The 22,697-nt window shown below is 40.5% G+C and overlaps 1 protein-coding gene across 1 annotated transcript in view; it reads right to left on the minus strand.

The window, feature by feature from the left end:
* Positions 1–1,491: 1,491 nt before the first annotated feature.
* LOC140076161 (uncharacterized) overlaps positions 1,492–22,697 on the minus strand; it is a 62,328-nt gene continuing 41,122 nt past the window's right edge. Inside the window, 3 exon segments of the mRNA XM_072122671.1 lie at positions 1,492–2,685; positions 9,808–10,639; positions 20,801–22,142. Coding sequence (XP_071978772.1) covers positions 1,492–2,685; positions 9,808–10,639; positions 20,801–22,142 — 3,368 coding nt within the window.

Raw genomic sequence — 22,697 nt, forward strand, 5'->3', positions numbered from 1 at the left:
TGAACTGAGTCAGCATAAGCTCAAAGTGCGGCGAGCACTGGGTGATAAAGCTCCTGCACAACTTGGGGTCCCCATCATACTTTGATGGCATGGAAAGTCTCAACTTGGGTTCAGTGGCAGCAGGCAAACCAAAGTAGCAGAAGAATTTTCAGGAACCTGACACTGTTGCTGAGTAGCCATCAACTGCTGCAGCATGGCGGTGACTTCTCCGAGCTGTTCACCCTGTTGGGACTGTTGGGCCTCGACGGTGGTATGATCTAGTATAGGTGGTGGAAGCTTGGCGGGGTCCATGGCCGGATCTTACTGTCACGCACCAGGGGTAGTGAACCCACTACACTACCGCGGACGATGATGTAAGTCGACAACTGGGACTGGAATCTAAGAGGCAACCGGATTGGACTGGCTGCGGTGTGGTACCACCAGGTCATTCCACAGGTGTTCGTGGTGGCAGCCACAGCAAGGTACAAAGATGTTGAGCAAAATCGTAGTTGGGGACAGGTAGGAGGTTAGGACGGGCGGCACGGGATCAGAGTTGGGGACATAGCAATAAGACAAGGCAGACAGTGGAGGAGCGTAATCAGGAATGGAACTGGGGTCACAACTGGTAATCACAATAACAGCACAGAGCATGGAACACAGCTATCTGTAAGGCACAAGGCACAAAACAAGGGCAGGGAACACAGGAAGGGGCTGGGAATTTATCAGAATTGGCAGTGGGCCGGCGCCTAGGAGCCAGGTACGCACACGTCGGGCCATCAGAGCCAGTGCAGGTTGCAACCTGTAATCTGAATTAATGTGAATTGGTTCCAACAACTTGGGACTTTCTTTGAGCGAGTTGCTGAGCGCCGGTCCGCTACCCCTGGCGTCCTTGCAAGCATTTCTCTACACGTCTATGGGATCCTGGTTCATGGTTGGACGTGGTTATTAAGGACAGGCAGCTGTACTTTAACAATTTAAAAAGGCTTATTACCACCATATTTGAGGTGAGTTTTGAAATGTTCACATTTAGTGTAACATTCACTCAACAATATCACACAAGGTTTGCGCTTGTTTGTTCCTCCTTTATCTTGACTTTCGGGGTGCTCCTACCCTGCCCGGAGCCCCCGTTCCCAGGCATATTCTTTTTGGCTCTAGTGTGTAAGAGGCCTTACACTGGTGTAAGACTGCTTCAGACCATGTTTGAGCTGGTCTAAAGTATGTTCCACAAAGTGTCACAAGGTATTATAAATCCACCTCTTTGAATGAGATTTTCCTCTCTGTTTCTTATTGTGGTGAATAATTGTACAAATACTTCAACTTTTCTAGTACAAAGTTTGTTGGTGAATACATTTCATTATAAACATAATTCCTCAAACATCTCAATAACAATTAGAAATCAAAAGACAAATGGAAATGGTTTCTCCCATGTGTAATAGGTTCTAAATTAAAGTAAAACTTTTGTGTGAATTCTCAAACAAGCTGTATTTTCTATGTAAAATATTTCTTGCTTTCTCAACATGAAAATGGCTTTGCCCCTGTGTGAATTCTCTCATGTCTCGAAAGATGTATTTTCTGTGAAAAACATTTTCCACATTCTGTACATGAAAATGGTTTCTCTCCAGTGTGAATCCTCTCATGTCTCACAAGAACTGATTGACGACTAAAACATTTCCCACATTCTGGACATGAATATGGCTTTTCCCCTGTGTGATTTCTCTCATGTTTTACAAGCCATGACCTACAAGCAAAATATTTCCCACATTCCGAACATGAAAATAGTTTCTCATATGTGTGAATTCTCTCATGCCTAACAAGATCTATTTTGTGCAAAAAACATTTTCCACATTTTGAACATGAAAATGCATTTTCCTTTGTGTGAATTATCTCATGTGTTACAAGCGATGACTTCTGAGCAAAACATTTCCCACATTCTGAACATGAAAATGGCTTCTCCTCTGTGTGACTTCTCTCATGTTGTACAAGAACTGATTTAAAAGCAAAACATTTCCCACATTCTGAACATGAAAATGGCTTCTGCTCTGTGTGATTTATCTCATGTTGTACAAGTGATGACTTATGAGCAAAACATTTCCCACATTCTGAACATGAAAATGCTATCTCCCCAGTGTGACTTCTCTCATGTGTTACAAGCAATGACTTACGAGCAAAACATTTCCCACATTCTGTACATGAAAACGGCTTCTCCCCTGTGTGAATTCTTTCATGTTTTACAAGCGAAGACCTATCATTGAAACATTTGGCACATTCTGAACATGAAAATGGCTTCTCCCCTGTGTGAATTCTCTCATGTGTTACAAGTGAAGAGCTATAAGCGAAACATTTGCCACATTCTGAACATGAATATGGTTTCTCATGTGTGTGAATTCTCTCATGTCTAACAAGATCCAGTTTCAGTGTAAAACATTTCCCACATTCTGCACATGAAAACGGCTTTTCTCCTGTGTGACTTCTCACATGTTGTCCAAGCGATTCCTTACGAGCAAAACATTTCCCACATTCTGAACATGAAAATGGATTCTCCTCTATGTGAATTCTTTCATGTTCTACTAGCAGTGCCTTACGAGCAAAACATTTCCCACATTCTGAACATGAAAATGGCTTCTCCCCTGTGTGACTTCTCATATGCTGTAGAAGTTCTGATTTATACCTAAAACTTTTGCCACATTCTGAACATGAAATTGTCTTCTCCATGGTGAATTCTCCTGAATGTTCAGCTCCTTTGCGTTGACTTCTTTTTTGCCAATTAGTCTGTGATATATCAGAACAGATGCCCAATGTAATAGGATCAGGGGATAGATCTTTGCTGTGAAGGGCTGAGGGTGAATCCTTACTTGAGGTGTGCACTTTATATGTATCTTGTATGATACCAAAATCATCTGCTTTAATATTTGAAGATATCAGATTTTCTTCTGAGTTCTGTGGGACATTATCTGCTGGGTATAATAGGTACATTAATAACTGAGTTAATAAAATATCCAATGATATAAATAGAGAAAACAGAAACTGGCAGCACTCCGTTAGTGTGAAAAAAAGGGTGTTTATTCCATCCTATGCCATGCTCCATCCTCGCTCAATGATATAAATATTTACAACATTTCTACATAAAACACTGAGGTTTATCTTTGTTTATCTTTACAAGAAGTGCACAAAGGTTTACCAGTTGACCTGTTTCCGCCTAATTTGTCTTTAATTTTTCACCTGCTTCCAGATGTTTGTGAATGATTTACCATTGTTTGTGCCTATATAGATGCAAAAAAGGCACGAAAATCAGTAGTGGATTATAATGTAGATGGTTTGGGCATAGCCTGGGGCCCAAGCCTTCTGGAGGGCCCATGGCCACCCAAACCACCCACCAAATTTTGTACTGAGAAGGACCTTTAACCATAAAATCCTTGTACATCTGTTCCTACTTTCAATACACATTTACCAAAGTGCCATATCAGGACTTTTGAAGGTCCTATGAAAGTCCTGAAACACAGATTAAAAGCAGACAGAAGGGACAAATCCTCCATTTCCCAAGAAGGTGTTTGGTTCTAGAACTATATGTAAGAAGGGAATTACAAACTTGTACGCCAATAGTAGTTATGTAGCTCAGGGCCTCTCAGGGACTCTACCTATTCTGAAAAGTATAAAACATCTATAATACTCACCTGCGCTCCTCTTCATCGTGATCCTGGAGTGTCAACAATAAAGAAGAACACTGCCTGGATCAAGATGAAGAAAATCGCAGGTGAGTATTTTGAGGTGCTTTTTACTTAGAAGTTTCCTTAACCCACCCCAGACAGTGGCATGACTCGCGCAAAAATGTGCAGCTTTTCGAAAATGTAAGCCTAAAAAGTCTGAAAGACAAGCTATATTTGACAAAGAGCCCAGACTTCAAAAACAAATTAAATTTTCTTTAACCATCTCTGGTTTCAGCTTCATATATGTTGAGTATGACACTTTTGAACACAGAAACTTCTTCTCTCCTGTGTGAATTCTTAGTAAAGGTTTTAGCATAAAAATTTGTTAATTGTGGACATGAATCATATTTCGATATCGGGAAATGTAAGGTTAAATAGTTGTACAAGTCATCAACTAGTTGTCTTCGACATAGAATCTAGAGGTTCTAATTACTTTACACTAATTCTGACAGAGCGAGGACTACAATATTGTGGTAGATTGGACATTTGGATAGCTCATGCGCCATATTTGGATTCCCAAATTCTAAAAATTGGTTATATATAGACCCCCCAGACTCTTGATATATTTCCAGCGAGGTAGGCACACTCTTGCTGACATAAAAATGGTCCTGTTCCCCCTTCTAGTGTCCCCCTATAGTGTCTGCCTAAGACCAACTGCAGTCTTGCTAGAGGGAGATTATCTGGGTAACATAACCATTGCTGTATAGTATCATTCTATAATCATCATCCACACTGATTTTCTTGAATCAAAATTTAATAAAAAATTAATCTCATATCCATAACATCATTAAGGCGATAGACCTGATAAATTACATGTGGGTGCACGCTACCGTAGGGCTGGGCGCCAAATCCTTTTAACATATAAATTGAAAAATTTCAGCCGAAACTTTGGAATAAAGACCACGGTTTAATTCAGTAGATCCACTGGGGGACATTTATTATGACCTTTCAAACCTCTTGACTATTATTGCTCTATATCCCTGCACCCCTAACACTCTACACCCCTTCACAATTGCATCTATGCACACTATAACCCTATACTTATCCACCATTTCAACACTGCACTCCAGGTACAATGGATAATTTTGCCTTTTTATGTATTTCTGCTTCCCTGTTCCCTTCATTTACACATTTATCTGCACATGATATATATATATAGGTAGATATAGGAATATGGAAGAAAAAAATAGAAGCAATCATTTCTAGAAAGCAATGAATGGAAAGGCTGTCAGTACTCACCATTCTGAGGGTCCCTGGTACCAGCAGCAGATCCTCCTTCCCAGCCTCGCTCCTCTGGCTCTTCTTCCACCGTCTTGGGGATCTCCCTCTCCTCAGTGTTATTTACATCCATGTCAGAAGATTCTTTTCCTGGGAAGTGATTACGGATGTAAACCTCCCATGTCATATCTTCTATCTCTACCATCTTATGGAGTCTGATCAGAAAATTTTATGCAATTAATACACAAGTTAATGGGGAAAATATAACCTGTATAACAGTCAATATTCCATCATTTAACTACAAATATACAATATTTCCATCCACCGATACTATAATTTTCCTATCAAGAATAATAATTGTAATAAGCAAAGCCTAAGATTACAAAATATTTAGACAATCCAGTGATGTGACATATCCCATAACCCACCTACTCACTTGTTCAATCAGTGTATCAGTCCCTTAGTCTGAGCTTTTCCTGTAAGTTCTCCCCATGTGAGTCCTGTTCGGGCCTCTTATACCCCTTGGTCCCACCTCAATGATGGAAGAACTTCCCCCATGTAAATGAAGGGGGTTGGTTTTGCTTCCTTACAAGGCAAACCTGTAGCACCTTGAGTGTTGTCCTTTGTTATGGGTTTATCACCCTCCCTAAACTAATGTGTCCAGGATGTGTTTTTCAAATGGAGATAGAAAACTTTATTTACAAATGTTTACTAGGCCCATTGTCTCTGTTTGATTGCCTACAGATTCCACTTCCTGAGCAATGGGGAATACACAGACATCCATGAAGACAAGACGGCTCCGATGACCATGTGACTGCTATGTCCTGGAAATGGCTTTATGGAACAGGAAAATATTATACTTTAAAGCTTCACCCATCAAAATTGATATATTCCATTGTCTCAGTTATTAAGTTATGATCAGGACCTCCAGCCTCAGGAGTGTGCAGGAAAGAATACCTTGCAGGGCACTGACATCCACCTGCTATGCCTCTGTATAGAAAGTTAATAAGTTGTTATATAGAGGCATAGGCCAGGAATGGGAGCAGTCACATGTAGTTCTGCTGAGCTCAGAGGAAGTGAATGAGGGAAGAGGGAGGGAAGATCGGCCACATTAGAGGTTTGTTCAACAAGAAAATACCAGGTTATAGCTAAAACCTCTGCAAGGTCAGTCCTGTAATAAAGGGGTTTGACTTGGCAGAGAAAGCTTTGTAATCTACTGAGAGGCCGGAACCACTTAGTAGTCTTAATAAATTCCCCCATTGTATCTAGAGTCAATATTACATCCGTTTTCTATCCGTTTTCTATAACCCTACAATATTACCTTCCCAGATACATTCATGTTCTTATTGGGAATAAGAATTGCAATAAGCAAAGCCCTAGATTACAAAATCTACAGACAATTCAGTGATGTGACATATCCCATAACCCACCTACTCACTTGTTCAATCAGTGCCTCAGTCCCTTAGTCTAAGCTCCTCCAGTAAGATCTTCATCCAGAAAGTTCTCCCCATGTGAGTCCTGTTTGGGTCTCTTATACCCCTTAGTCCCAACCCAATGATGAAAGATCTTTCCCCATGTAAATGAAGAGGGTTGGTTTTGCTTCCTTACAAGACAAAGGCTGAGCATTTATGACGCCCCAAGTCCTTTGTTAAGGGTTTATCACCCTCCCCAAACAAATGTGTCCAGGGTGTGTCTTTCTACCTACTGGACAAAGGCTGAGAATTGCTGACACCCTTAGTGTTATCCCTTGTTATGGGTATATTACCCTGCCCCAAACAAGTGTTTCCAGGATGTGTCTTTCCAATGGATTTAGACAACTTCATTTACAAGTGTTTACAAGGCCCATTGTCTCTTTTATGAATCCTTATTGATTTTAACATCCTGAGCAATAAGGAATACACATCCATGAAGACAAGATGTCTCTTATAGTCATGTGACTGCTGATATGAATTAATGAATGTGAAGAAGGGATTAAGACCAGCAGTCATAAGCACATGTTCTCGTACAGTAAACTGGACTACATATCCCAGCAGTTATAAAAGGAAACCTACCATTTGGAAGTGGTTGTTCTGACCCACACATACCTGCACATAAGTGTAGCTGAGATGATGCAGGAACATATTTTGGTTAATCATATAATCCGGCCATCGCGACCATAAGCCGTCCATATAATCCAGCCTAGCATCGTGCTATCGTGAGACTTCAGCAGTCTCCTTGCCAATGTCTCGCGATGGGGATTGTTTTATGCTTAAATACATCTCATGATTGATAGGTTCGTGTCATGACCCTTGTCATGAGTCTTCTTTATGTATAAATGGTCTATCAGTCACAATGCTGAGAATTCCTGTACAAACATCCATCAGTATTTATCTCAATTTACACTTGAAAATTATTCACATTAAATGAAGGTGCTATATATAAATGTATTATGATGTGGTCCATATGTAGGGCGGGCATTTGATCTTCAATTGTAAGCTGTTGCCATTGTCATATCCTTACCCAAAACATATTATTAATAGAGTAAAAAGCTATATATAAAATTTAAGAAAGACAGGTAGCTAGAAGCGGCATAACAATTCCCTTACAACCAGGGCTGGAGGTGGCCCACATCTGCCTGTGGTAAGTGCAGGCCCCTGCCACCACTTAAGGAGACCCCGACACTGCACTAGTCATGAGGAGTGCTGCTCTGGGATAGTTCAATTGTTGTGTATTCATGAACGGGTGCCTCTCTTGTACTTTTTATATTTAGGGGTGCTGGGGCTGCATATGAATTAAGCACAGGAAGGATCAAAGCTGATTGACACAATTTGCAGGAGGGGGGGGGTAGGTAATGGGGCTAAGAGGGATAAATAATATCATAGGGACTCATTACTATAGTATTTTACTAAGTTTACTATTAGTATATTCACTGCCCCACCCAGTCCTTAAGGGGTTTTCAATGACATTAACAACTGTGTTATCGGTGGGGGTCCAGCCACTGAAACCCGTATTGCTAACAAAAATGGGGCTCAGCTTTTCACTAAAATTATACGTAGCGACCAATCAGAGTGCCAAAAATAGTCAAGCGCAGTACTCACTAACATATAAAGTGCATGGAGTTCCATCAATTAACACCTTAACGACTTGGCCATTTTGCATTTTCCTGACACGTCCCATTTTTTTCAAATATGACCTGTGTCACTATAAGTGGTTATAACGCTTCAACAAATCCAAGTGATTATAAGATTGTTTTCTTGTGACACATGAGGGCCATTTATCTTAGAATTTTCTCTTTTATGCCTCTTATTTTTGTGACTTTTTTGGCAATTTTTATATATTTGTGCCTAAATTTGCAACTTTTCCACTTGACTAGCAGCGCAAGAATTCCTGTTGCACCCGATATGTCTTTAAAATACAGATGTGAATGTATGGAAAAAAAAATTCGCAATTTTGGCGCAAACCGTGGTTAAAAAGTTGCAAATAAACGTAAGTGTCAGTTAAGAAGCTGAATTTTGGTGCCATCACATCACAAACATGGCAACAAAATAAAATATCTACCAAAATTGTAGAGGAATTATTTCCAAACATATTTAAATGTTTGCTATTTGCTTTCATAGATTTCTTTATCGACATCTATACATGCTGATATGTTCCAAGGGGAGGCTTGGATTGTAGAGGACTATCCTTTGGTTGATGAAGGAGTTGCCCCCGCTGATCTAAACTCCTTGGGGGGCATTTACTATGGACTTTCAAACATAAAACTGTTAGTGTTTTTATTTTTTTCCCCTTTCTCCGCCTCTTGTGCGTGAATCTCATGGATAGAAGTTATGGCTCTATTCCAATGACTCAAAAACATCAAACAGTTTGGATCCATGTGTAGAACACTTTGGGGGGATTTTATCAATGTGTTGCAGGGTACATCAGCTCTGAGCAAGGCAACACTAGTCTTTTGATGTGGCAGTTTTTCTCTGAGACAATAACTTCTGGCGCAGTGTTAGGCCCCTTACACGCTAGCGAGTGGGATGCATCCAACTCACATCACACTTGAAACGTGACCTGGCTGGAACGTCCAGCCCCAACACTAACAACCAGAACTGACATGCTGGAACACATGAATTATTCTTGTTGAAGCATTCGTCTATTTTTGGCACACAATTTTGACTGTTACAGAAGAGCTTAATAACTTAGTGACTGAAATTACTCCCTATTCATGTAGCTAAAATAGAACTTTGTACACTTGCTTTTGAGTGGTCTAATTATGTGCCAAAAATTGTGGCCAAAAAAGTGTCTGGAAACTAGAAAAGTATCATATTGCAAAAGCTGCAGCCAAATTTAGCAACAAAAAATATAAAATGGTGTGTGTCAGAAAAAAAGCTAAATTGTGGCACCACCACTCATAAATAAAGAGCACAAGGAGCTGCAACAAATAAAAATGTGCACAAAAAAAAAAAAGTTGGATAGCGAATAAGAAATGCCACACTCGAGGAGTTTAGTTTGGGTTGCGCCGCTTTCAGCCTAGACATCCCAGCCAACACATGTTGTAAGTGTGATGCAAGTTGGATGCATAACATTCTCTAGTGTGTAAGAGGCCTTACACTGGTGTAAGATTGCTTTAGACCATGTTTGAGCTGGTCTAAAGTGTGTTCCACAAAGTGGAACAAGACATTTTAGTCAGTTTTTTAATTGCATATTACATCAGAAGTTTGGCCAAAGTTGAATAATACATCCCCCTATTTGTATGAGATTTTCCTCTCTGTTTCTGATTGTGGTGAGTGATTGTACAAATCCTCCAACATTTTTAATAGAAAATTTATTGGTTAATACATTTCATTATAAATACAATTCCTCAAAAATCTCAATAACAAATAGAAATCAAAAGACAAATGAAAATGGTTTCTCCCATGTGTAATAGGTTCTAAATTAAAACTTTTGTGTGAATTCTCTCATGTCTAACAAGATCTATTTTCTGCGTAAAACATTTTCCACATTCTGAACATGAAAATGGCTTCTCCCCTGTGTGAATTCTCTCATGCTTTACAAGTGATGACTTAACAGCAAAGCATTTGCCACATTTTGAACATGTAAACGGCTTCTCCCCTGTGTGAATTCTTACATGTCTTACAAGCGTTGATCTACAAGCAAAACATTTCCCACATTCTGAACATGAAAATGGCTTCTCCTCTGTGTGAACTCTCTCATGTTTTATAAGCGATGACCTATAAGCGAAACATTTCCCACATTCTGAACATGAAAACGGTTTCTCATATGTGTGAATTCTCTGATGTCTAACAAGATCCATTTTCTGTGTAAAACATTTCCCACATTCTGAACATGAAAATGGCTTTTCTCCTGTGTGACTTCTCTCATGTTGTACAAGTGATGACTTACGAGCAAAACATTTCCCACATTCTGAACATGAAAATGGCTTCTCCTCTGTGTGAATTCTTTCATGTTCTACAAGCAATGACTTACGTGCAAAACATTTCCCACATTCTGAACATGAAAATGGCTTCTCCCCTGTGTGAATCATCTCATGTTGTACAAGCGATGACTTACGAGCAAAACATTTGCCACATTCCGAACATGAAAATGGATTCTCCTCTGTGTGACTTCTCTCATGTAATACAAGCAATGACTTACGAGCAAAGCAATTGCCACATTCTGTACATGAAAATGGCTTCTCCCCTGTGTGAATTCTCATATGCTTTACAAGTTCTGATTTATATCTAAAACTTTTGCCACATTCTGAACATGAAATTGTCTTCTCCAGTGTTAACTCTCTTGAATGTTCAGCTCCATTGCATTGGCTTCTTTTTTGCCAATTAGTTTGTGATATATCAGAACAGATGCCCAATGTAATAGGATCAGGGGATAGGGCTGAGGGTAAATCCTTACTTGAGGCATGCACTATATATGTATTTTGTATGTTGCCAAAATCATCTGCTTTAATATTTGAAGATATCAGAGTTTCTTCTGAGCTCTGTGTGACATCATCTGCTGGGAATAATAGGTTCATTAATAACTAAGTTAAGAAAGTATCTAATGATATAAATATTTACAACATTTCTGCATAAAACATTAAGGTACAGGTTTATATTATAGGATATTTGCACAATTATTTGCAACATTTACAAGAAGTGCACAAAATGTTTACCAGTTAACCTGTATACCATTTTTCCGCCTAATTTGTCTTTCTTTTTAGCCTGATTCCAAAAGTTTGTGCATGATTTGCCATTGTTTGTGCCTATATACATGCAAAAAAGGCACAAAAATCAGTAGTGGATTATAATGTAGGAGGTTTGGGCGTGGTCTGGGGCCCAAGCCCTCTGGGGGAGGGGGGGGGGGGGACAATGGCCACCCAAACTACCCAAAGAGCTTTATACTGAGAAGGACCTTAAACTATTAAATCCTTGTACATCTGTTCCTACTTTCAATACACATTTACCCAAGAGCCATTCCAGGATTTTTAAAGGTCCTCCGAAAGTCCTGAAACAGCAGATTAAGTAGTTATGCAGCTCAGGGCCTCTCAGTGTCTCTACCTGTTCTGAAAAGTATAAAACACCTAGAAATACTTACCTGCGCTCCTCTTCATCTTGATCCAGGTGCGTCAACATTAAAGAAGAACACTGCCGGGATCAAAATGAAGAGAAGCACAGGTGAGTATTTCGAGGTGCCTTTTAATTTTTAGAAGTGGTTTCCTTTAATCTGCCAGATGAGTTGCGCAAAAAATGTGCAGCTTTTTTGAAAATGTAAGCCTAAAAACTCTGAAAGACAACCTACATTTGACAAAGAGCCCAGACTACAAAGACAAATTAGGTTAAAAAAACATACTCATTAAAGGTGCAAAAAGAGCAGAGGGAAGGGAAAAAAACACTCTTTGAACACAGAAACTGCTTCTCTCCTGCGTGAATTCTTAGTAACTCTTAGATTTTAACACAAAACCTGTTACATTGTGGACATGAATTATATTTCTACATTGGAAAATTTATAGTTAAAAAGTTGTATAAGTCATCAATTATTTGCTCCTGTCATAGAATCTAGAGGTTCTAATTATTTTACACTAATTCTGACAGAGGAGGACTCCAATATTGTGGTAGATTGGTAATTTGCATAGGCCATGCACCATATTTGGATTCCCAAATTCTAAAACATAGGGTCAAGCATATTAAGCTTTTGATGTTGGCCTTGCCCTTCTGGCTGATATGGATATATCTAATGGCTCCAGACTCTTGATATATTTCCAGCGAGGTAGGCACACTCTTGCTGGCATAAAAATGGTACTGCCCCCCCTTTTAGTGTCTCCCTATAGAGTCTGCCTAAGATCAACTGTAGCATTGCCAGAGGTACGGTAGGTGCACGCTACCATAGGGCTGGGGGCCAAATCCTTTTAACATATGGATAGAAAAATTTCACCCTAATCTGTGGAATAAAGAACACAGTTTAATTCAATGGATCCACTGGGGGACATTTATTATGACCTTTCAAACCTCTTTAGCCCTTCACTCTTAGTGCTCTATATCCCTGCACCCCTGAAACTTTACACCCCTTCACCACTGCATCTATGCACCCTATAACCCCATACTTCTCCACCCATTCAACCCTGCACTCCAGGTACTATGGATAATTTTGCCTTTTTATGTATTTCTGCTTCCCTGCTCCCTTCATTTACACATTTATCTGCACATGATATATATAGGTGCATATAGGAATATGGAAGAGGAAGAGAGGATCAATCATTTCTAGAAATCAATGACTGTCAGTACTCACCATTCTGGGGGTCCCTGGTACCAGCAGCAGATCCTCCTTCCCAGCCTCGCTCCTCTGGCTCTTCTTCCTCCACCTTGGGGCTCTCCCTCTCCTCAGTGTTATTTACATCCATGTAAGAAGATTCTTCTCCTGGGAAGTGATTACGGACGTAAACATCCCATGTCATATCTTCTATCTCTACCATCTTATGGAGTCTGATCAGAAAATTAAATGCAATTAATACAAGAGATGTGGTGAAAATATAACCTGTATAGCAGTCAATATTCCATAATTATTCTACAAATATACAATATTTCAATCCACAGATACAATAATTTTCTTTTGAAGAATAGGAATTGAAATAAGGAAAGCCATAGATTAGAAAATATTTAGACAATTCAGTGATTTGACATATCCCATAACCAACCCACTCACTTGTTCAATCAGAGTCTCAGTCCCTTAATGTAAGTTCCTCCAGTAAGATCTTCATCCAGGAAGTTCTCCCCATGTGAGTCCTGTTCGGGCCTCTTATACCCCTCGGTCCCAACCCAATGATGAAAGATCTTTCCGCATGTAAATGAAGGGGGTTGGTTTTGCTTCCTTACAAGGCAAACAATGGCACCCTGAGTGTTGTCCTTTGTCATGGGTTTATCATAACTAATGTGACCAGGATGTGTCTTTCAAATGGAGGTAGAAAACTTCATTTACAAGTGTTACTAGGTCCATTGTCTCAGTTTGATTCCCTACAGATTTAACTTCCTGAGCAAATAAGGAATACACATCCACGAAGACAAGATGGCTCCAATGACCATGTGACTGTTATGTCCTGGAAATGGCTTTATGGAGCAGGAAAATATTATACTTTAAAGCTTCACCCATCAAAATTGATATATTCCATTGTCTCAGTTATTAAGTTATGATCAGGACCTCCAACCTCAGGAGTGTGCAGGAAAGAATACCCTGCAGAGCACTGCCATACACCTGCTATGCCTCTGTATAGTAAGGTAATAAGTTGTTATATAGAGGCATAAGGCAGGAATGGAAGCAGTCACATATAGTTCTGCAGAGCACAGTGGGAGTGAAGGAGGGAAGAGGGAGGGAAGATCGGCCACATTAGAGGTTTGTTCAACAAGAAAATACCATATTAAAGATGAAATCTCTTCCTGGTCAGACCTGTAATAAAGGGGTTTGACTTGGCAGAGAAGGCTTTGTAATCTACTGAGAGGCCGGAGCCACTTAGTAGTCTTAATAAATTTCCCCATTGTATCTAGACTCTATATTACATCAGTTTCCTATAAACATACAAAATTACGTTCCCAGATACATTCATTTTCTTATTGGGAATAAGAATTGCAATAATCAAAGCTGTAGATAACAAAATCTATAGACGATCCAGTGATGTGACATATCCCATAACCCACCTACTTACTTGTTCAATCAGAGTCTCAGTCCCTTAGTCTAAACTCCTCCAATAAGATCTTCATCCAGGAAGTTCTCCCCATGTGAGTCCTGTTTGGGCCTCTTGTACCCCTCGGTCCTAACCCAATGATGAAAGATCTTTCCCCATGTAAATGAAGAGGGTTGGTTTTGCTTCCTTACAAGACAAAGGCTGAGTATTTATGACGCCCTGAGTGTTGTCCTTTGTTATGAGTTTATCACCCTCTGCAAACAAATGTGTCCAGGGTGTGTCTTTCCAATGGCTTTAGACAACTTCATTTACAAGTGTTTACTAGGCCCATTGTCTCTTTTATGTATCCCTATTGATTTTAACATCCTGAGCAATAGGGAGTACACATCCATGAAGACAAGACGGCTTTTATAGTCATGTGACTGCTATGTCCTGGGGACAACAAGGGAAAATTGCCAAGCAAAGATTCTGGTTGCCATTGTTGTTCATGTGTTTTGTTAAAAAAAATGACTGCTATCATCAATTTATTAGAGATTAGTACATCAGCTTAATACACATTATCGGTGTTTTACACCATATCCTGATATAATATTAGAAAATAGTTGTTCCTAACTGCAGTTTAGGACCTATAATTAGTCTCTAGTGCACTCACAATTGCTGATATAGCTATATGATCTTTGAGGAGACTGTTACCTTTAATGAAATGTCTACTCCAGATGCCCATTTAATGAAATGTCTACCCCGGATGCCCCCTTTAATGTTATGTCCACCCCAGATGGCCCCTTTAACTAGGTATCCACCCCAGATGCCCCCTTTAACGAAATAGCCAACCCTGATGGCCTCCTTTGACTAAATATCCACCCTAGATGCCCCCTTTTAATGAAATGTCCACCCTAGATGGTCCCCTTTAATAAAATATCCACCCCAGGTGTCCCCTTTTAATGAATTGTCCACAGCAGGGCCCTCTTAAAAGAAAAAATCTATACTCACATTCTGGCTTCTTTTCCCCGGACCCCGCGGCTCCGACTTCTTAAATAAATAGAGATCTTTAAGACAAATTATTAAAAAGTACATAAAATAGGTACCAAGACGGCGGGACGTGAAGATGAATAAAAACTCAGCGATGGTGCGCTGTAGAGGAAGAAATATTAGGTGCAATCCCTGATGTGCTGTCGCTATCGGAATAATCTACCAACTTGGATAGTTTTGTAAATGCAGTGTTTTCGCGATTATCTGAGTCAATGGACTACGGAAGCCGACGTGGTCCAAAAAGCAGATCGCAAAGTGTTGCGTCTCGTACTAGTGGATTCAATTCAATTCAGTATGGTCTCATTTCATTCAAACCGTCCGGTTTCAGGGTATTTAGTCTGTAAATCCAGTAAATTTCTTTCTTTTTCAGGGTCCCGAACCTATTATTGGTTTCTGGGTGAATTTTCTTTTCATCTTTATGCTTTATTGTGCAGTGTTTGGATAATCCATGTTTGAGGACCTTATGTTTAATGTTGAACCTGTGCTGGTTGACTCTACGATGCAAGGCTTGTGTGGTTCTTCCCACATATTGAAGGCCGCATTGACACTCAATGCACAAATCAAATATTTGCTGCAGCAGTTCAGGCTAGATTTTAGGTTAAATGTTACACCGGTACTGTTGGATTTTAAGGAGTCAGATGTTTTTATTATTCTGCAGCATAGGCATTGGGACTTGCCACATCTTGAGCTCCATTTGTGGGTGTTTAGAGATTCTGTACTGGCTTTATATTGCTTAGGGATGCTGGGAGCTAGTATGTTCTTCACTGTGGGGGATCTCCTGTATATACATGAAATATTTTCTGGTACTATTTGAGTTAATAATGGGTCAGATTTGGCCTTTGTTTTTTTAGGATATTCAGGACACTCTGACTATCTTTGCTGTAGGTCGTAATGAATTTTTTTGGGGAGATGGTTCCTCTTTGTTTCGAGCAGTGGTCTTCTTAGGTTGAAGGCTTTCTATTTGACTGTATTGGCTAGCTCTTTGGATGGCATTCATGATTAGTTTCCTAGGGTATTTCTTTTCTTTAAAACGCTTCACTAGGACTCGGCACTGTTGTTTGTATACTTGAGTGTCTGAACAATTCCTCCTGAGCCGCCTAAATTGGCTGTAAGGAATGTTCTGGTGGTTTATGGTGGTTACTGTGGTAGTCTAAATAACTATTAACATCTACTGTTTTAAAAAATGTTGCTGTAGTGAATTTACTATCTTTGTGTCCAATTTCAAGGTCTAGGAATTCAACCTTTACTGAACTATAGCTTGGGGTAAAAATTAGTCCCCACTCATTTTTATTTATCTCTATTAAGGTTCAAGGGATGTGTTGTCCCCCTGCCACACTATGAACAGTATCAGTTTTCCTGAATGTATAGTTGATGGTGTGATGTAGATGTTTTCAAATATATTCATGAATAAATTTGCATATGGTGGAAGTACTTTACTCCCCATGGCCATACCTTTTTGCTGATGGAATATGTGTTTTCCGTGTGTGAAATAGTTGTTTTTTAGGATGAAGGAAAGACTGTCAAGTAGAATTGTTTTTGAACATGCAACATATTTCTGTCTTCCTCGAGAATGACTTCGAAACATGCTAGGCCCAAGGAGTGTTCAATGCTGGTATATAGGGCCGTGACGTCTAGGGTGGCAAGTAGGAAGTCCTTTTCCAAGGGATATCATGTAAGATGCTGATAGGTTGTGAAGAGTCTCTGAGGTAAATGCCCATATTTATAACATATTTTTGTAGAAATTACTGGTTAAACAGTTTGTGTTGGAAATAATTGGACGACAAGGGGGAGGAAGTAAGGCTCTTACGGATTTTCGGCAAGTAATAAATATACGATTGGCGGGGATTTTCTATTGGAAGGAAATTTTGTTTTGCCTAATTCTGCATAAAGTTTAATTTATCCTCTGTACTTTCTCTCTAGCTGGGGGAATGGGTCTTCTTTTAATTCCGCATAGTACAGTGTATCGGATAGGATACGTTTGGCTTCAGTTACATAGTCTACAAAATGTAGAATGACAAGCCCCCCCCCCCCGCTTTATCTGCTGACCTAAATATAAGGTCATTATTATTGGCCAATTTTTTAAGGGAACTGAATTCTTCTTGTGAGATGTTGGTGGTATCGTTACGTGTGGGGTCTTTTGGGGTTTTTCACTTGTTTCTGCCTGCCCTTTGTTTATTCTTATTTTTGATTAGTTTTTGCAAATCACTTAGTATTAGGTCATGGAAGGTCTTTATAAAGTGGCTTTGGTTATGAATGGGATACAAAATGCTCGGGGTCTTTACTTCCATATGTATATATGTATCTTTGGTTGTATTAGTCTCAAATATGGGTTTGTTTTTGTTGTTGAATCGCAAAATGTCTCTTAATTGTAAGTTTCCTTATGAATTTTTGTAAGTCAAGAAATGTATCGAAGCAATTCATGGTGTTAGTGGGACAGAAGGAGAGTCCCTTTTCTAACAGGTATCTTTCATATGAGTTTAATATGTATGTGGAAAGATTATATCCTGGACCAAGACCTGGTCCTGCAGAGATTCCTCCACCCCAGGATGAGGGGGAGGCCGAAGGGGGGATACTGTCACTGGTGGTCCCGCGACCATCTTCCTCCGCAACTTACCGGCCCAGCTTCATACTCCTTGGCCGTGCGCTCGTATTCCTGACTTCTAGGTTACGTGTTCTGGCTTCAAAAGATTTAAAGGGCCAGCGTGTGGCTAATTGGCATTGGCCATTTTCAGGAAATCTATTTAAGCCTGCCTCTTCCTGCAAACCCTGCCGGATCTTTGTGTCAACAACTAAGATGAAAGCTTTCCTGTGATATTCCTGCGTTCCTGTGTGATCCTGCTTTTGAGTTCCCATGTTCCTGCGTTCCTGTGTGTTCCTGATCCCGGATTGGACCTGACCTTGCATCTCTGCCGCCTGCCAAGACCCAGTGCCTGAACCTGACCACGAGAATGTCTTCTGCTAAGGTACCTCAACCTCAGCTGCCACCGTGGGCTAATTGCACCTGTGGAACGGCCTGGTGGAACAACGCCGCAACATGACCATCCTGCTTTGCGGCTGACTCTGGTGAAGACCAGGTGTCACTTACATTCCAGTCTTGGGTGTTGGCTTCTGCGGTGGTCCAGAGGATCCGCTGATCCCAAATCCTGACAGTAAGATCCGGTCATGGATCCCGTCGAGGTTCGCTTCCCGGTCGGCCCGATCTTGCATCCATCATGCTCCAGAAATTGCGTCAGATTGCCGCACAGCGTGAACAGCTGGGACAAATCACCACCATGCTGCCACAACTGCATCCCGAATCCTGACACGAATTGTCGAATCATTTCTAGTAAGATTGACGGTCCGGTTTGACAGCTGTCACCAGGGACTCAGTGATGTTATTACCGCCACAGCACGGGTTTGTTAATATCAGAGAGTATATCAAAGTCTCTTTCTTGGGGATTGTTTGATGCTAAAATACATCTTATGATTGATAAGTTTGTGTCAGACTCCCCTTGTCATGAGTCTTCTTCATGTTTTAATGGTCTATCAGTCACAATGCTGAGAATTTCTGTACAAACACCTGTCAGTATTTATCTCAATTTACACTAGAACATGATTCACATTAAATACAATTTTATGTGGCAGGAGATAAAGTTCTCAGAATGTACTAGACTTTTCATGCACCTCCTGACAACAGAACTGCAGAGGGAATCATTCAACTTATTCAATGTATAGAATTATTTGGTGAAATTTAACGTATATACTCGAGTATAAGCTGACCTGAGTATAAGCCGAGACCCCTAATTTCAACACAAAAAAGGGAAAACCTGTTGACTCGAGTATAAGCTGAGGGTGGGAAATGCATTGGTCACAGCCTCCCAGTATATAGTCTGCCAGCCCCTGTAGCATATATCCTGCCCAGCCCCTGTAGCATATATCCTGCCCAGCCCCTGTAGTATACAGCCTGCCCAGCCCCTGTAGCATACAGCCTGCCCAGCTCCTGTAGTATACAGCCTGCCCAGCCCTTGTAGTATACAGCCTGCCCAGCCCTTGTAGTATACAACCTGCCCAGCCCCTGTAGTATACAGCCTGCCCAGCCAGAGGAGCCGAAGAGTAGCGGAAGAACCCGAAGAGGATGCGAAGGACCCGAGGTGGCACCGGAGCATCGGAGACAGAAGAGGACCTACGGGTGATGTCAGAAAGGTGAGATTTGACTTTATTTTTTTAGTTGATTCGAATATAAGCCGAGTTAGGGTTTTTGAGCACAAATTTTGTGCTGAAAAACTAGACTTATACTCGAGTATATATGGTAAATGAAATCTTGAAAAAATAGATATATTTATTCATATGTGTAATGCAATATTATACTGATGAATGAGATTAACGGGGATGTATTTCTTTTAAATGGACAAGACATATGGAAATATTTAATGATATGCAGCATGTTAATGTCTTGGCACAAATTCAATCTATTTTTTTCTACATGATTTTGATTCTGATGTTCATGCAAATTACAAACTACATGCAAATGACATAATAAATCATATAGGGGGCATTTTTTATGGCCTTTTAAACTGAAAACTGGCAATGTTTTCCAACGCTCTTGTTCTATTTTTGGGCACAAAATTTTGGCTCTCCAGGGCTCGCAGGCGCGGCGCCAGCGCCACTCACTTCTCCTTGTTCTGGATCCTCGGCCCAGCTCTGTGCGCGCACGTCCCCGTCTTCCAAGCCGCCTACGTCTTCAAATTTAAAGGGCCAGTGCACCGCAGATTGGTGCACTGGTTGAACACTTCCTCTTTAAAAGTCCAGCACCTTTTTTACTGCCTTGCCGGATCTTTATGCCTCACAGCCTCAGAGAAATCTCTATAGTGATTATCCTGCGTTACAGTGTCTCCTGAGTTCCAGTGTCTCCTGTGTTCCTGTGTCTCCTGTATTCCTGTGCTATCTGAGTCCCTCCGTGATCCTGTGTTACCAGTGTTCCTCCGTGCTGCTGTGTGCCTGTGTTCCCGTACCCATCTGCTTGGACATCCCGTTGCTGACCCCGGATTGGACTCTGAAGTCGCATCTCTGCCGCCTGCCCTGACCTTATGCCGGGACCTGACCACGAGATTGTCTGCCGTTTCTGTACCTCGACCTTGGCCGCCACTGCAGACAAGTCACGCCTGTGGAAAGACCTGATGGTAGCATGCCAAAACTAGCCCAACCCTCTTTGCGTTGGGCTCTGGTGAAAACCGGGTACCACCCGGTCCCAGGTAGTGGCTTGTGTCATCGTCTGCAGTGGTCCAGAGGATCCACAAGCCCTGAGTCTGACAGTAAGATCCGGCCATGGATCCCGCAGAGATTCCATCTCCCAGGAAGCCCAATCACCATCGTGATCCACCAATCTCGGCAGATTGCCGCATAGCGTGATCAGCTGGAGTAACTCACTGCCATGCTGCAACAGTTGCTAGCTACCCAGCAACAGCAACAGGTTCTTGAGGCTGTCACTGCAACTTCTATTTCTCCTCCACGAGGACATGTTACCCATTATCTGTGCCCGAGATAGAGGCTATGTCTGCCTACCTAAAGGTATACGAGTTGGACACATCACTCTCACTAGTGTGTAAGAACCTAAGTCTGTGAGTTTTTGATGACAAATAATTGTACAAGCCCTCCATTTTTTTTAATATACTGTTTATTGGTTGAAACATTTCATAAGCTTTAGCTAATGAGCTTTATTTTCAATGTAGACCGATTCCCACATACTGTACATAAAAATGGCTATTCCCCTGTGTGAATTCTCTCATGTCTCACAAGATGTGATTGACGACCAAAACATTTCCCACATTCTGAACATGAAAATGGCTTCTCCCCTGTGTGAATTCTCTCATGCTGTACAAGCGATACCTTACGAGCAAAACATTTCCCACATTCTGAACATGAAAATGGTTTCTCCCCTGTGTGAATTATCTCATGCTGTACAAGTGATTCCTTATGAGCAAAACAATTTCCACATTCTGAACATGAGAATGGCTTCTCCCCAGTGTGAATTCTCTCATGCTTCTCAAGATGTGATTGACAACTAAAACATTTTCCACATTCTGAACATGAAAATGGCTTTTCCCCTGTGTGACTTCTCTCATGTACTACAAGCACTGATTTAGAAGCAAAACATTTCCCACATTCTGAACATGAAAATGGTTTCTCTCCTGTGTGAATTTGCTCATGTCTCACAAGTTGTGATTTACAAATAAAACATTTCCCACATTCTGAACATGAAAATGGTTTCTCCCCTGTGTGAATTCTCTCATGTTTTCCAAGCAATGACCTACGAGTAAAACATTTTCCACATTCTGAACATGAAAATAGTTTGTCCCTTGTGTGAATTCTTTCATGTCTAACAAGATCATTTTTCTGTGTAAAACTTTTCTCACATTCTGAACATGAAAATGGTTTCTCCCCAGTGTGAATTCTCTCATGTTGTACAAGTGATTCCTTACGAGCAAAACATTTCCCACATTCTGAACATGTAAATTGCTTCTCCCCTGTGTGAATTCTCTCATGTTGTACAAGTGATTCCTTACGAGCAAAACATTTCCCACATTCTGAACATGAAAATGGCTTCTCCCCTGTGTGAATTCTCTCATGTTGTCCAAGTGATTCCTTATGAGCAAAACATTTGTCACATTCTGCACATGAATATGGCTTCTCCCCAGTGTGAATTCTCTCATGTCGTACAAGCGATTTCTTACTAGCAAAACGTTTGTCACATTCTGCACATGAAAATGGCTTCTCCCCTGTGTGAATTCGTACATGGCTTAGATATTTTGATTTATACCTAAAACCTTTGCCACATTCTGAACATGTAATTGTCTTCTCCGTGGTGAACTCTCTTGAATGTTCAGCTCCATTACGTTGACTTATTTTCTGCCAATTAGTTTGTGATATATCAGAACAGATGCCCAATGTAATAGGATCAGATGATGGATCTTTGTTGTGAAGGGCTGAGGGTAAATCCATGCTCATGGCGCTCTCTTTATCTGTATCTTGTGTGATACCAAAATCAATTGTCCTAATATTTGAAGATATCAGATTTTCTTCTGAGCTCTGTGTGACGTCATCTGCTGGGAATAAAAGGTTCATTAATAACTTAGTTGATAAAATATCTAATAAAATAAATATTTATAACATTTCTACATAAAACACTGAGGGGCAGGTTTATCTTTGTTGGATTTATTTTGTAGGCTGTACTTTAGTGACAATTATTTGCAACTTTTTTAAAAAGTGCACAAGGTTTACCAGTTTTCTTGGTTTCCACCTAATTTGTCTTAGTATTTTACCTGCTTCCAGATGTTTGTGCCTGATTTAGCATTGTTGTTTGTGCCTATACAATGGGAGAAAAATCCAAAGTGGACTATAATACAATATAATTTAGAAATGAAGGGACACATCCTCCATTTCTCAAGAAGCTGGATTCTAGTATGATATGTCGGAATGGAATTCCAAACTGGTAGTAGCTATAATAGTCATACAGCCTCGGGCCCATGGAAATCCTAATCTGCCCTGTCAAAAATACTCCACTGCCCGCCAGGTGTACGAAAGACAGTGTCGTTAGTTGGGTAAAAAATTGCAGCTTTTAAAAAAAAAATTTTTTAAAAAGCTGCATTTTACAAAGA

Source organism: Engystomops pustulosus, chromosome 8 (genome assembly GCF_040894005.1).
Source record: "Engystomops pustulosus chromosome 8, aEngPut4.maternal, whole genome shotgun sequence".
In the NCBI taxonomy this organism is placed as follows: Eukaryota; Metazoa; Chordata; class Amphibia; order Anura; family Leptodactylidae; genus Engystomops; species Engystomops pustulosus.